This window comes from Haematobia irritans, chromosome 5 (assembly GCF_050003625.1).
Source record: "Haematobia irritans isolate KBUSLIRL chromosome 5, ASM5000362v1, whole genome shotgun sequence".
NCBI classification, from domain to species: domain Eukaryota; kingdom Metazoa; phylum Arthropoda; class Insecta; order Diptera; family Muscidae; genus Haematobia; species Haematobia irritans.
The window spans coordinates 120,247,174-120,262,625 of NC_134401.1; the positions used below are offsets into that span (position 1 = coordinate 120,247,174).

At 24.8% G+C, this 15,452-nt stretch overlaps 1 protein-coding gene across 3 annotated transcripts in view; it reads left to right on the forward strand.

Annotated features, from left to right (window-relative positions):
* Positions 1-15,452, forward strand: part of Mctp (multiple C2 domain and transmembrane region protein) — a 233,955-nt gene that overhangs the window by 70,286 nt on the left and 148,217 nt on the right. The window contains exons 2-3 of one of the 3 annotated variants that reach the window (XM_075310584.1): positions 601-793; positions 6,445-7,452. In XM_075310584.1, coding sequence (XP_075166699.1) covers positions 7,422-7,452 — 31 coding nt within the window. In that variant the 5' untranslated portion in view covers positions 601-793; positions 6,445-7,421. The remainder of the gene's footprint in view (positions 1-600; positions 794-6,444; positions 7,453-15,452) is intronic. The other 2 variants (XM_075310586.1, XM_075310587.1) reach the window with 2 other exon arrangements.

Here is a 15,452-nt window from a genome sequence, read left to right on the forward strand (position 1 = left end):
AAATGAGATTTAGTTATATTACCCGGAGTCGACTCCGGAGTCGGAGTCGAGCTGATGAAAAATCCTGGAGTCGGAGTCGGTGTCGAGCAAAATTGGCTCGACTCCACAGCCGTGCTCACGACAATAATTTTTTCAGTGTACAAAATATTAGAATGTGTCATATTTGCGACATACTGTCATTCATTCTTGAAAGAAGAGATCGGCGCTTGATACAAACGAAATCGGCTGTAGATTTAGAATAAAAAAAATTTTTGTTGATAAAAGTTTGAAGTTTTTGGAGAGTTTGAATCTGGACTTTGAATTTAGTAAAACAATTATGTTTGCTATACACGTTTTTCAAATGTTTTATTTATGTACATACATTTATTTGTAGTCTAAACCAAAATATTGTGAAATTTCTTTAGTCCTATTGTCCTATTGGAGGAAAAACTACATGACACACGTTTAACAAACAATTGTTGCCCGATAGAGTGCATAGTCGTCTAACCCTCCTTTATAAATATTGTGCGTTAAATTGTTACTAAAACCATTCGAACCTTTCATTTACCCATAAAATAGGTTAAATAATTTTTTTTTGTTCATTTTTTATTCTCATTACAGGTGAACCCAAAAAACTTACTTCTGCCACCTATTTGACCAACAAGTGACCAATTTATTACAAAACGAATAGCTAACCATAAAACAAAAGTGAAAAAGTCATCATCGGCACGAACGAATATTTTGTGTCGAAAAACAAAAACAAAAGGACAACCATGAAAGGACCTTTCTCAATCAATATCATCGAATAACAATGGTACTCCATCAATAGCAGCAAACAAAGAGAATTCAAATAGTTGACTTTGCGTATGTGTGTATGTGTGTGTGGTTTTTTTTTTAACGCGAACATGTTGCACAAGCAACATGTTGATTATTTCAGGTGTGGTTGTTTGTTGATCCTGGTGTCTCCACGATAAGAAAACATTGTTTTCCATTCAGCTACAGTCAAAGTTTGCATGTGGTTGAAGAATTACATGTTTTATACTTTTTTTAGGGAGAGGGAGGGTCACACGTATACAAGGACTAAATTGTGTGATGTAAATTAAAATGATTATGACCACTAGAAACGCACACATTTCCTACCTCCATTTTACATGCAAAATATAAACACTCAGATATATCGTAAAACCAAACGTCTATACAAAACATCCCCCCAAGTAATGGGTAGAGGGTGTTAACTAAAAGGGGACATTTTATGCATAAACACATACTACGAATACAGAAATTAAGCTTGGCGTAACGTAAAGAGCCGAAACCACCCACTTCATAAGAGCATACTAAAACCAAATCGCGTGATTAAACTCTAGCCACAAAATAATGCACAGTGATTTAAAAGGTTTCTACATAAAATTTTTAGAAAAAATGAACTTACTGAAAAGCATATTGTCGTGAAATAAAAGGTATCATGTCCTTAAAACACGAATGCGAATTTTGCTTATCACAGACAACGCATTGCTCTGAAATAAGGGGTTTTTTTGTCGATAAACTTTCTAATGAAGTCGTTTTGTCCTTATAGTTAAGTGATTCGACTTAAAACTGAGTGTCTTTGTATGAAAAACTGTTTTGTGTGACTAAGGTCAACTTGAAGTAATAATTCTAAAAAATTCTTCAAAATAATGAAAACGTATTTAAATTTTTTGAAAATTTTCTTTGTATAGAAAATTCTTACCCAATTTTTTATAGAAATCAAATTTTGACAAAATTTTCTTTGTATAGAAAATTTTGCCAAAAGAAATATAATTTTGTTAAATTTTTCTTTCTATAGAAAATGTTGACAAAATTTTTTTATTGAAATAAAATTTTGACAAAATTGACAATAGAAACAAGATTTTGATAAAAATTTCTATGGAGTTTTGACACAATTACCAATAGAAATAACTTTTGAAAAAAAATTCCTACAGAAATAAAAGTTTGACAAATATTTCTACAGAAATAAAATAAAAATTTTTCTATAGAAATTAAATTTTGACAAAATTTTATGTAGAAATAAAATTTTGACTATACTTTTTATAGAAATCAAATGTTGGCAAAATTTTCTATTGAAATAAAATTTTGACAAAATTATCTAAAAAAAAAATTTGACAAAATATTCTATAGAAATAAAATTTTGACAAAATTTTCTATTGAGATAAAATTTTGAGAAAATTTTAAATAGAAATAAATTTTTGACAAAATTTTCTATAGAAATAAAATTTTGACAAAATTTTCTATAGAAATAAAATTTTGACAAAATTACCAATAGAATTAAATTTTGACAAAATTTTCTATAGAAATAAAATTTTGACAAAATTTTCTATAGAAATCAAATATTGGCAAAATTTTCTATTGAGATAAAATTTTGACAAAATTTTCTATAGAAATGAAATGTTGACAAAATTTTCTATGGAAATAAAATTTTGACAAAACTTTCTACAGAAATAAAATTTTGAAAAAATTTTCTTTATTAATCAAACGTTGACAAAGTTTTCTATTGAGATAAAATTTTGACAAAATTTTCTATTGAGATAAAATTTTGGCAAAATTTTCTATTGAGATAAAATTTTGACAAAATTTTGACAAAATTTTCTATAGAAATAAAATTTTGACAACATTTTCTATAGAAATAAAATTTTGACAAAATTTTCCATTGAAATAAAATTTTGACAAAATTACCAAGAGATATAAATTTTGACAAAATTTTCTATAGAAATAAAATTTTGACAAAATTTTCTATAGAAGTAAAATTTTGACAAAATTTTCGATAGAAATAAAATTTTGACAAAATTTTGACAAAATTTTCTATAGAAATAAAATTTTGACAAAACTTCCTATTGAAATAAAATTTTGACAAAACTTTCTATCGAAATAAAATTTTGAAAAAAATTTCTTTAGTAATCAAATGTTGACAAAATTTTCTATTGATATAAAATTTTGACAAAATTTTCTATTGAGATAAAATTTTGACAAAATTTTCTATTGAGATAAAATTTTGACAAAATTTTCTATTGAGATAAAATTTTGACAAAATTTTCTATAGAAATAAAATTTTGACAAAATTTTCTATAGAAATAAAATTTTGACAAAATTTTCCATAGAAATAAAATTTTGACAAAATTTTCTATAGAAATAAAATTGTGACAAAATTTTCTATAGAAATCAAATATTGGCAAAAATTTTCTATTGAGATAAAATTTTGACAAAATTTTCTATAGAAATAAAATGTTGACAAAATTTTCTATGGAAATAAAATTTTGACAAAACTTTCAATAGAAATAAAATTTTGAAAAAATTTTCTTTAGAAATCAAATGTTGACAAAGTTTTCTATTGAGATAAAATTTTGACAAAATTTTCTATTGAGATAAAATTTTGACAAAATTTTCTATAGAAATAAAATGTTGACAAAATTTTCTATAGAAATAAAATTTTTACAAAACTTCCTATTGAAATAAAATTTTGACAAAACTTTCTATAGAAATAAATTTTTGAAAACAAATTCTTTAGAAATCAAATGTTGGCATAATTTTTTATTGAGATAAAATTTTGAAAACAAATTCTTTAGAAATAAAATTTTGACAAAATTTTCTATAGAAATAAAATTTTGATAAAACTTTCTATAGAAATAAAATGTTGACAAAATTTTCTATAGAAATAAAATTTTGACAAAATTACTAATAAAATTAAATTTTGACAAAATTTTCTATAGAAATAAAATTTTGACAAAACTTTCTATAGAAATAAAATTTTGAAAAAAATTTCTTTAGAAATCAAATGTTGGCAAAATTTTCTATTGAGATAAAATGTTGACAAAATTTTCAATTGAGATAAAATTTTGACAAAATTTTCTATAGAAATAAAATTTTGGTAAAATTTTCTATTGAGATAAATATTTGACAAAATTTTCTATAGAAATAAAATTTTGACAACATTTTCTATAGAAATAAAATTTTGACAAAATTTTCCATAGAAATAAAATTTTGACAAAATTACCAATAGATATAAATTTTGACAAAATTTTCTATAGAAATAAAATTTTGACAAAATTTTCTATAGAAGTAAAATTTTGACAAAATTTTCGATAGAAATTAAATATTGGCAATATTTTCTATTGAGATAAAACTTTGACAAAATTTTCTATAGAAATAAAATTTTGACAAAATTTTCTATAGAAATAAAATTTTGACGAAATTTTCTATAGAAATAAAATTTTGACAAAATTTTCTATAGAAATAAAATGTTGACAAAACTTTATGTACAAATAAATTTTTGACAACGCGGTGTCTACTTTATCGTGGCCTTATTTCGCATTCTCTTAGGGGTTATTCCATTGAGGTGTTTTTTTATGGAGCTTTGTCTATAAAATTAAAACTTAATTTTATTTATTCTATAGAAATAAAATTTTGACAAAATTTTCTATAGCAATAACATTTTGACAAAACTTTCTATAGAAATAAAATTTTGAAAAAATGTTCTTTAGAAATCAAATGTTGACAAAATTTTCTATTGAGATAAAATTTTGACAAAATTTTCTATTGAGATAAAATATTGACAAAATTTTCTATAGAAATAAAATTTTGACAAAAATTTTCTATAGAAATAAAATTTTGACAAAATTTTCCATAGAAATAAAATTTTGGCAAAATTACCAATAGAAATAAAGTTTGACAAAATTTTCTATAGAAATAAAATTTTGACAAAATTTTCTATAGAAATAAAATTTTGACAAAATTTTCTATGGAAATAAAATTTTGACAATATTTTCTGTTGAGATAAAATTTTGACAAAATGTTCTATTGAAATAAAATTTTGACAAAATTTTCTATAGAAATCAAATGTTGGCAAAATTTTCTATTGAGATAAAATTTTGACAAAATTTTTTATAGAAATAAAATTTTGACAAACTTTTCTATAGAAATCAAATGTTGGCAAAATTTTCTATTGAGATAAAATTTTGACAAAATTTTCTATAGAAATAAAATTTTGACAAATTTTCTATAGAAATAGAATTTTGACAAAACTTTCTATAGAAATAAAATTTTGAAAAAACTTTCTTTAGAAATCAAATGTTGACAAAATTTTCTATAGAAATAAAATTTTGACAAAATTTTCTATTGAGATAAAATTTTGACAAAACTTTATGTACAAATAAATTTTTGACAACGCGGTGTCTACTTTATCGTGGCCTTATTTCGCATTCTCTTAGGGGTTATTCCATTGGGGTGTTTTTTTATGGAGCTTTGTCTATAAAATTAAAACTTAATTTTATTTTCTATATAAATAAGATTTTGACAAAATTTTCTATAGCAATAAAATTTTGACAAAATTTTCTATAGCAATAAAATTTTGACTAAATTTTCTATAGAATTAAAATTTTGAAAATATTTGCTATTGAGATAAAATTTTGACAAAATTTTCTATTGAAATAAAATTTTGACAAAATTACCAAGAGAAATAAATTTTGACAAAATTTTCTATAGAAATAAAATTTTGACAAAATTTTCTATAGAAATAAAATTTTGACAAAATTTTCCATAAAAAAAAATTGACAAAAATTTCTATAGAAATAAAATTTTGACAAAATTTCCCATATAAATAAAATTTTGACAAAATTTTCTATAGAAATACAATTTTGACAAAATTTTCTATAAAAATAAAATTTTGACAAAATTTTCTATTGAAATAACATTTTGACAAAATTTTCTATAGAAATAAAATTTTTACGAAATTTTCTATAAAAATAAAATTTTGAAAAAATTTTCTATAGAAATAACATTTTGACAAAATGTTCTATAGAAATAAAATTTTGACAAAATTTTCTATAGAAATCAAATGTTGGCAAAATTTTCTATTGAGATAAAATTTTGACAAAATTTTCTATAGAAATCAAATGTTGGCAAAATTTTGTATTGAGATAAAATTTTGACAAAATTTTCTATTGAGATAAAATTTTGACAAAATTTTCTATAGAAATAAAATTTTGACAAAATTTTCTATAGAAATAAAATTTTGACAAAACATTCTATAGAAATAAAATTTTGACAACGCGAAGTCTACTTTATCGTGGCCTTATTTCGCATTCTCTTATGGGTTATTCCATTGGGGTGTTGTTTTTATGGAGCTTTGTCTATAAAATTAAAATATAATTTTATTTGATCCAAAAATTCTGAAATAAAATTCCAAAGACATAAAATCATAATGTTTTATTACTCAAAATTTAATAATTAAATTTTTTTTGAAATACTGTGCATTGTTTGTCACCGCTTTATCACAGTACTATAACAATAGCTTTGAAGATTAAAACACCATCATTTTACAATAGAATAACGAGAGTAAAAAAGGACTATGAAAATTTACATATTCACATACCGCAACACAAACACACACACTCATGCAATAAAAAATAAATAAAAGAGAAAAATTTTACAATATAGCTCTGCCATTTAGTATAGAGAGTGATGTATAATAGCAGCAACAAAAAAATCCACAAAAGAAATGCTCAATTTACAATAAACAAAAGGACTACAAAAAGGATAAAATAGGATAACAACTAAGAAGCAAAAAGAAAAACTGGGAAAATCTAAACGAATCATAAAATTCAAAAATTGTGGATGTATATGAAACAATGACGTCACTTTCAACCACAACCGAAAAGCAGTACTGTAAGGATACGGCAACTAGTACAGCTCATAAAACTACAAACTTAATTAGCAATTTGTCAACGAAAGAAAAAGGATTTTAGTCTCTAAAACAAGCCTAAAGGATATGAGCTAGCGTGAAACATGTAACAGACATCCACCACCTACTGATTTTTGCTCAAAGTCTAAAATTAAATGACTTAGGCAGACACCAAATGCTATGACTTCATAAAGAAACATTCAAACTATATCCTAGTTAGCTATTCAAGACTGTTGTTGGCACTAACGAAATTTTATTGCTGCAAAAAAAAACAACGACCAGCATATTCGAATACTAGACAACAGCATAATAACATCACCAGGAGGATTTCTAGTCTCTTTGTATTCGCTTACATCCTTTATGGTTATTCTGCTTATGCAAGGAGCATAGTTTTTTTTTTTGCTCTAGATTACTAGCGAATGACGATTACGTCTTACCTCATGCTGATGTCTCACCATCGTTATCGTCATCATCATCATCATCGCTGTAACCAGCACTCAGAATATCAGGCAAAAGTAATTCTGTCTGTCTGATAGAATTTGTGAATGAATGTGACGACGACAACTTCCCACCAAGGCACCAAGTGGCAAACAATTGTTATTTATTCCGGAAGTCGTTTTCCGGTCTCAGTGTCTGCCACCTTTAGCTGGCAATCTGGAGCAGGGGTCTTTTTAACATTTTGTCGTCGTCGCCGTTGTCATTGGAGAAGAAATAAATAGCAAAACAATACACGATGTCGGAACACTTGCCATCAACGTCAACAGGTAAGTGAGCTTATGAGTTATTATGTGAAAAGCTTTTATTCATCCAATATATCAGTGTAACAGAAAAAGGATGAGCTAACACATGGACTGTAATTTGATAAATGACATTCCATGACTTACAAATAAATTAAAATTCTAAATAATGACATTTGAAGAGATTGTATTACTCATTGTCTCCAAGAGAGTGGGAGATTCCAAAAATCATAAGATAAATGTCAAGTAATAAGATTCCACGAATATTTAGTTGCTTTTCTTATCCCTTATCTTACAGCCGAGTTAAAACAGAGTCTGACACAGTGTTAGTAAAATAAAGTGTCATGCAGAGCTTATTAATAATTACAAAGTCTTAACCAACGGTTGGTGTAAATATAAAACCAACATTGTACCAAATTTAATCAAAAGCGGTAAATAATAGTGACCGGAATACTGCAAACAACAAGTACATGGACAGACGGACAAACACCAAGGGGCCTAAAATCAAAACTTCAGGTAGGCACATTTTGTGCAAATACTATGTGGTTTACACTAATAGAAAAAGTTTCGTTATATTAACGAAATGTGTCGTTAAAAGTCAGCCAATGAAACATATTCGTTAATACAACAAAATTGTTCGTTATTACAACGAATTTTCTGTTTATCAACGTAACGTTTCGTTCTAATAACGAATATTTCATTGTATTAATGAAAATGTTTCGTTATATCAATGAAAATTTTTCGGTGGTTGACTTTTAATGAAATTTTCTTTGTGTGTACGGTATAATGAAGTGCTGTGCCTATATTTATGTGTGGCACTGCATATATGTTGGTGTGAGATGCACGGTTGCCAAACGTGCCAATATAATCCATCAAAAAAATATATCAAAAATCAACCAAATTTAAAAAAACCTTATCTTGAAAGATTTGATCAAAATTTTGTGGTTATCATGAATATAATGTTTTCTCTTCGAAAAAAATTAATTCAATATTATTTATGATGATTCTTTAGCGCCAATTTTTTGGATGTATAAATATCCCTTGAATTGTGTCGAAATGTTTTTTTAAAGGTTTTAGATTGCACCAGCAAGGGATGGCATTATCGCGCTAAATTTTTATTTCTATAGAAAATTTTGTCAAAATTTTATTTCCAAAGAAAATTTTGTCAAAATTTTATTTCTATAGAAAATTTTGTCAAATTTTATTCCTATAGAAAATGTTGTCAAAATTTTATTTGTATAGAAAATTTTCTCAAAATTCTATTTCTATAGAAAATTTGTCAAAATTTTATTTCTATAGAAAATTTTGTCAACATTTTATTTCTATAGATAATTTCGTCAAAATTTTATTTCTATAGAAACTTTTGTCAAAATTTTATTTCTATAGAAAATTTTGTAAAAATTTTATGTCTATAGAAAATTTTGTCAAAATTTTATTTCTATGGAAAATTTTGTCAAAATTCTATTTCTATAGAAACTTTTGTCAAAATTTTAATTCTATTAGAATTAAATTTGTCAAATTTTTATTTCTATAGAAAATTTTTAAAATTTTTTTTTCTATAGAAAATTTTGTCAAAATTTTATTTCTATACAAAATTTTGTCAAAATTTTATTTCTATAGAAAATTTTGTCAAAATTCTATTTCTATAGACCATTTTCAAAAATTTTATTTCGATAGAAAAACTTAATTTCTATAGAAAATTTTGTCAAAATTCTATTTCTATAGAAAAGTTGTCAAAATTTTATTTCTATAGAAAAACTCTATTTCTATAGAAAAACTCTATTCCTATAGAACATTTTTCAAAATTTTATGTCTATAGAAAATTTTGTCAAAATATTATTTCTAAAGATAATTTTGTCAAAATTTTAATTCTATAGAAAATTTTGTCAAAACTCTATTTCTATAGAACATTTTTCAAAATTTTATGTCTATAGAAAATTTTGTAAAAATTTTATTTCTATATAAAATTTTTACAAAATTTTATGTCTATAAAAAACTTTGTCAACATTTTATTTTATAGAAGAATTTGTCAAAATTTTATTTCTATAGAAAATGTTGTCAACATTTTATTTCTATAGATAATTTTGTCAACAATTTATTTCTATATAAACTGTGGTCAAAATTTTATTTCTATAGAAAATTTTCTCAAAATTATATTTCTATAGAAAATTTTCTCAAAATTCTATTTCTATACGAAATTTGTCAAATTTTTATTTCTATAGAAAATTTTTCAAAATTTTATTTCTATAGAAAATTTTGTCAAAATATTATTTCTATACAAAATTTTGTCAAAATTTTATTTCTATAGAAAATTTTGTCAAAATTCTATTTCTATAGACCATTTTTCAAAATTTTATTTCGATAGAAAAACTTAATTTCTATAGAAAATTTTGTCAAAATTCTATTTCTATAGAAAAGTTGTCAAAATTTTATTTCTATAGAAAATTTTGTCAAAATTTTATTTCTTTAGACAAATTTGTCAAAATTTTATTTCTATAGAAAATTTTGTCAATATTTTATTTCGGTAGAAAATTTTGTCAACATTTTATTTCGAAAGAAAAATTTAATTTCTATAGAGAATTTTGTCAAAATTCTATTTCTATAGAAATTTTTTTAAAATTTTATTTTCTATAGAAAATTTTGTAAAAATTTTATTTCTATAAAAAATTTTGACAAAATTTTATTTCTATAGAAAACTTTGTCAACATTTGTTTTTATAGAAAAATTTATCAAAATTTTATTTCGATAGAAATTTTTTCAACATTTCATTTTGATAGAAAAATTTTATTTCTATAGAAAATTTTGTCAAAATTCTATTTCTATAAAAAAATTGTCAAAATTTTATTTCTATAGAAAATTTTGTCAGCATTTTATTTCTATAGATAATTTTGTCGAAATTTTATTTCTATAGAAAATTTTGTCAAAATTGTCTCAACATTTTATTTCTATAGAAAATTGTCTCAACATTTTATTTCTATTGAAAATTTTGTCAACATTTTATTTTTTAGAAAAATTTGTCAAAAAGGAAAACAGTTATGTTTGTACGAATTTATTTCGGCATAAGCCAGCTATCATGTAAAACCTTTTTGCAAGTGTGGTTCATTATTGGGTTTAATGAATTGCCTGAATTTATTCTGATAATTGGTTGATAGTTTTGCTGCAAGTAGAGTATACTGCTGAGGAATGTGGTAATTCCGAAACGTGCGTCCATCCAACCATCTTGCAGTCTATAGGGCTTTGCCCAAATAAATTTGACAAACATTCTTTTCCTCTGTTGGTTAAGCTACACTTGTAGTTTAGTCAATACATGGTTTTAAGCTGAAATCAAAAAACAACAACAATGATCAAAAGAAAAAAAACCAACAATAACAAAACAAAACGAATGAAAAAAAATATTTCTATAGATAATTTTGTCAAAATTTTATTTCTAAAGAAAATTTTGTAAACATTTAATTTCTATAGAAAATTTAATCAACATTTTATTTCTATAGAAAATTTAGTCAACATTTTATTTTTATAGAAAATTTTGTCAAAATTTTATTTCTATAGAACATTTTGTCAAAATTTAATTTTTGTAGAAAATTTTGTCAAAATTTTATTTCTAAAGAAAATTTTGTCAAAATTTTATTTCTATAGAAAATTTGTCAAAATTTTATTCCTATAGAAAATTTTGTAAAAATTTTATTTCTATAGAAAATTTTGTCAAATTTTATTCCTATAGAAAATTTTGTCAAAATTTTATTTCTATAGAAAATTTTGTCAACATTTTATTTTTATAGAAAATTTTGTCACAATTTTATTTCTTTAGAAAATTTTGTCAAAATTTTATTTCTATCAAAAATTTTGTCAAAATTTCATTTTTTTCTATAGATAATTTTGTCAACATTTTATTTCTATAGGAAATTTGTCAAAATTTTATTTCTATAGAAAATTTTGTTTCTATAGAAAATTTCGTCAAAATTTTATTTCTATAGAAAATTTTGTAAAAATTTTATTTCTATACAAAATTTTGACAAAATTTTATTTTTATTGAAAATTTTGTCAAAATTTTATTTCTATAGAAAATTTTGTCAACATTTTTTTATAGAAGAATTTGTCAAAATTTTATTTCTATAGAAAATTTTGTCAAAATTTTATTTCTATAGAAAATTGCGTCAAAATTTTATTTATATAGAAAATTTTGTAAAAATTTTATTTCTATACAACATTTTGACAAAATTTTATTTTTATAGAAAATTTTGTCAACATTTTATTTCTATAGATAATTTTGTCAACATTTTATTTCTATAGGAAATTTGTCAAAATTTTATTTCTATAGAAAATTTTGTCAACAGTTTATTTCAATAGAAATTTTTGAGAAAATTTTATTTCTATTGAAAATTTTATGAACTTTTTATTTTATAGAAAATTTTGTCAAAGTTCTATTTCTATAAAAAAATTTTATCAAAATTTTATTTCTATAGAAAATTTTGTCAACATTTTATTTTTATAGAAAATTTTGTCACAATTTTATTTCTTTAGAAAATTTTGTCAAAATTTTATTTCTATCGAAAATTTTGCCAAATTTTATTTCTATAGAAAATTTTGTCAAAATTTTATTTTTCTAGAAAATTTTGCCAAATTTTATTTCTATAGAAAATTTTGTTAAAATTTTATTTCTTTAGAAAATTTTGTCAAAATTTTATTTCTATAGAAAATTTTGTCAAATTTTATTCCTATAGAAAATTTGTCAAAATTATATTTCTATAGAAAATTTTATCAAAATTTTATTTCTATAGAAAATTTTGTCAAAATTTTATTTCTATAGAAAATTTTGTCAACATTTTATTTCTATATAAAATTTGTCAAAATTTTATTTCTATAGAAAATTTATTTCTTTAGAAAATTTTGTCAAAATTTTATTTCTTTAGAAAATTTTGTCAAAATTTTATTTCTGTAGAAAAATTTGTCAAAATTTTATTTCTAAAGAACATTTTGTCAAAATTTTATTTCTGTAGAGAATTTGTCAAAATTTTATTTCTATAGAAAAGTTTGTCCAAATTTTATTTCTATAGAAAATTTTGTCAACATTTTATTTCTATAGAAAATTTTGTCAAAATTTTATTTCTATAGAAAATTTTGTTAAAATTTTATTTCTAAAGAAAATTTTGTCAAAATTCTATTTCTATAGAAAATTTGTCAAAATTTTATTTCTATAGAAAATTTTGTCAACATTTTATTTCTATAGAAAATTTTGTCGACATTTTATTTCTATAGAAAATTTTGTCAAAATTTCATTTCTATAGAACATTTTGTGAAAATTTTATTTTTATAGAAAATTTTGTCAAAACTTTATTTCTAAAGAAAATTTTGTCAAAATTCTATTTCTGTTGAAAATTTTGTCAACATTTTATTTCTATAGAAAATTTTGTCAAAATTTCATTTCTATAGAACATTTTGTCAAAATTTTATTTCTATAAAAATTGATGTACTTCTTAGTTGCAATATCTATCAAAACATCTGTAATTCTACAAATGTACCAAACAGTAAGACATCTACCATTTAAGGTAGAATTGTACCAACTGCGGCAACCGTGATGAGATGGTTCTACCACCCCTTTTTGGAAAAGTGTAAGCCAATTGAATTCGTACTTAACCTAATTATTCAGAGATTTAAACGGCTGTCAACTCATATAAAACTTACTGTTAATTAAATTTTAATTAAACTATTATGATTTTATAAAAAAACTGTGAATAATAATTAAATTATTTGGGGTTGATTCGATTTCCTATCGGTTTGTTAACACTGCTCAATCGAAGCGGTTGACACAGCCTAATATTGCAATAGGTATTAATCAAATAAGATTACCAATTGATTTGGTTCTGCAACAATTCGATTGCCTTGATCGAATTATTCAGTTTACATAAAACCAATTTGATAGTGGCTACAACTGCAAAAGGGAGGTTGTCGATCGATTGATTGCCATATCCAATTCGTTTTCGCTATGTATATAAAAATCTTCCCTAGGTGAATTTTAGTAAAAACGCAATATTGTATAAACATGTTTGATGTCTCTTCATTTTGGAGATTTGAGGTTTTGACAAATAACATTACACAGAACTTGTACGACATCCTTTTAACATTTTAATCTCTGTGTTGAACATTTTCAATAAAAACCATAGTTTTGCTTGAGGGCAATGTCCTTTGTGTCTTTGTCTGAGAACAACTACAACCACTAAGGATATGGTTGATTGTAAACAACCTATATTCAAATGTATTTCATTTGCCTAAAGGATTTTACGGATCATTGTCTCAAGAATTCTTATGGTCCTTTCATGATTGGATTTCATCTTTCCTACCACAAAAAAAAAGGTTGTGGTTAACCTCAATACAAATGGGCCTTGTAAGGGTATTGTGAATAAAACGCTTTAAATAACTTAAATAACCATTCAACCGAAAAGTTTACAAAATCCGTATACAATAAGAAAACTTTAAGCCAAGAGTTTACTGTCCATAAATTAACGATTTTCGGGCAATTAAATATTATTCATAACAAAAACAAACAAAAAACCGATATCCAATAAATCTTACAGAAAGAACAAAAAAAAAACAGAAATTTTAAAATTGTTTGTTTTCTAAAGACCTTATGGAAGTGAATGCCACGTAACCATAAAACAAAGTTTTATATTTGAATGACGTTTCCCTTGTACCTATGGCATGAATATGTTATTTTTTATACCCTCCACCATAGGATGGGGAGTATATTAACTTTATCATTCCGTTTGTAACACATCGAAATATTGCTCTAAGACCCCATAAAGTATATATTCTGGGTCGTGGTGAAGTTCTGAGTCGATCTAAGCATGTTCGTCCATCCGTCTGTTGAAATCACGCTAACTTCCGAACGAAACAAGCTATCGACTTGAAACTTGGCACAAGTAGTTCTTATTGATGTAGGTCGGATGGTACTGCAAATGGGCCATATGGGTCCACTTTTACGTATAGCCCCAATATAAACGGACCCCCAAATTTAGCTTGCGGATCCTCTAAGAGAGACAAATTTCATCCGATCCTGCTCAAATTTGGTACATGGTGTCAGTATATGGTCTCTAACAACCATGCAAAAATTGGTCCACATCGGTCCATAATTATATATAGCCCCCATATAAACCGATCCCCAGACTTGCCTTGCGGAGCCTCTAAGAGAAGCAAATTTCATCCGGTCGGCCTGAAATTTAGCACATGGTGTCAGCATATGATCTCTAACAACCATGCAAAAATTGGTCCACATCGGTCAATAATTATATATAGCCCCATATAAACCGATCCGCCGATTTGAGTTGCGGAGCCTCTAAGGGAGGCAGATTTCATTAGATCCAGTTAAAATTTGGTTCATGGTGTTAGTATATGGTCTTTAATGAGCATGCAAAAATTGGTCCACATCGGTCCATAATTATATATAGCCCCATATAAACCGATCCCCCGATTTGGCTTGCGGAGCCTCTAAGTGAAGCAAATTTCATCCAATCCGGCTGCAATTTTGTACATGATGTTAATATAAGGCCTCTAACAACCATGCAAAAATTGGACAAAATCGGTCCATAATTATATATAGCCGCCATATAAACCGATCACCAGATTTGACCTCCGGAGCCTCTTGGAAGACCAAAATTCATCTGATTCAGTTCAAATTTGGTACGTGGTGTTAATATATGGCCTCAAACACCCATGCAAAAATCGGTCGAAATGGGCCCATAATTATATATAGGCCCCATATAAACCGATCCCCAAATTTGACCTCCGGAGCCCCTTGGAAGAGCAAAATTCATCCGATTCGCTTGAAATTTGGTACGTGATGTTAGTATATTGTATGCAACAACCGTGCAGGAATTTGTTCATATCAGTCCACAATTATATATAGCTCCCATATAAACCGATCCACAGATTTGACCTCCGGTGCCTTATGGAGAAGCAAAATTCATCCGATCTGGTTGAAATTGGGTGGGTGGTGGTAGTATATGATATTTAACCATGCTAAAAGTGGTCTA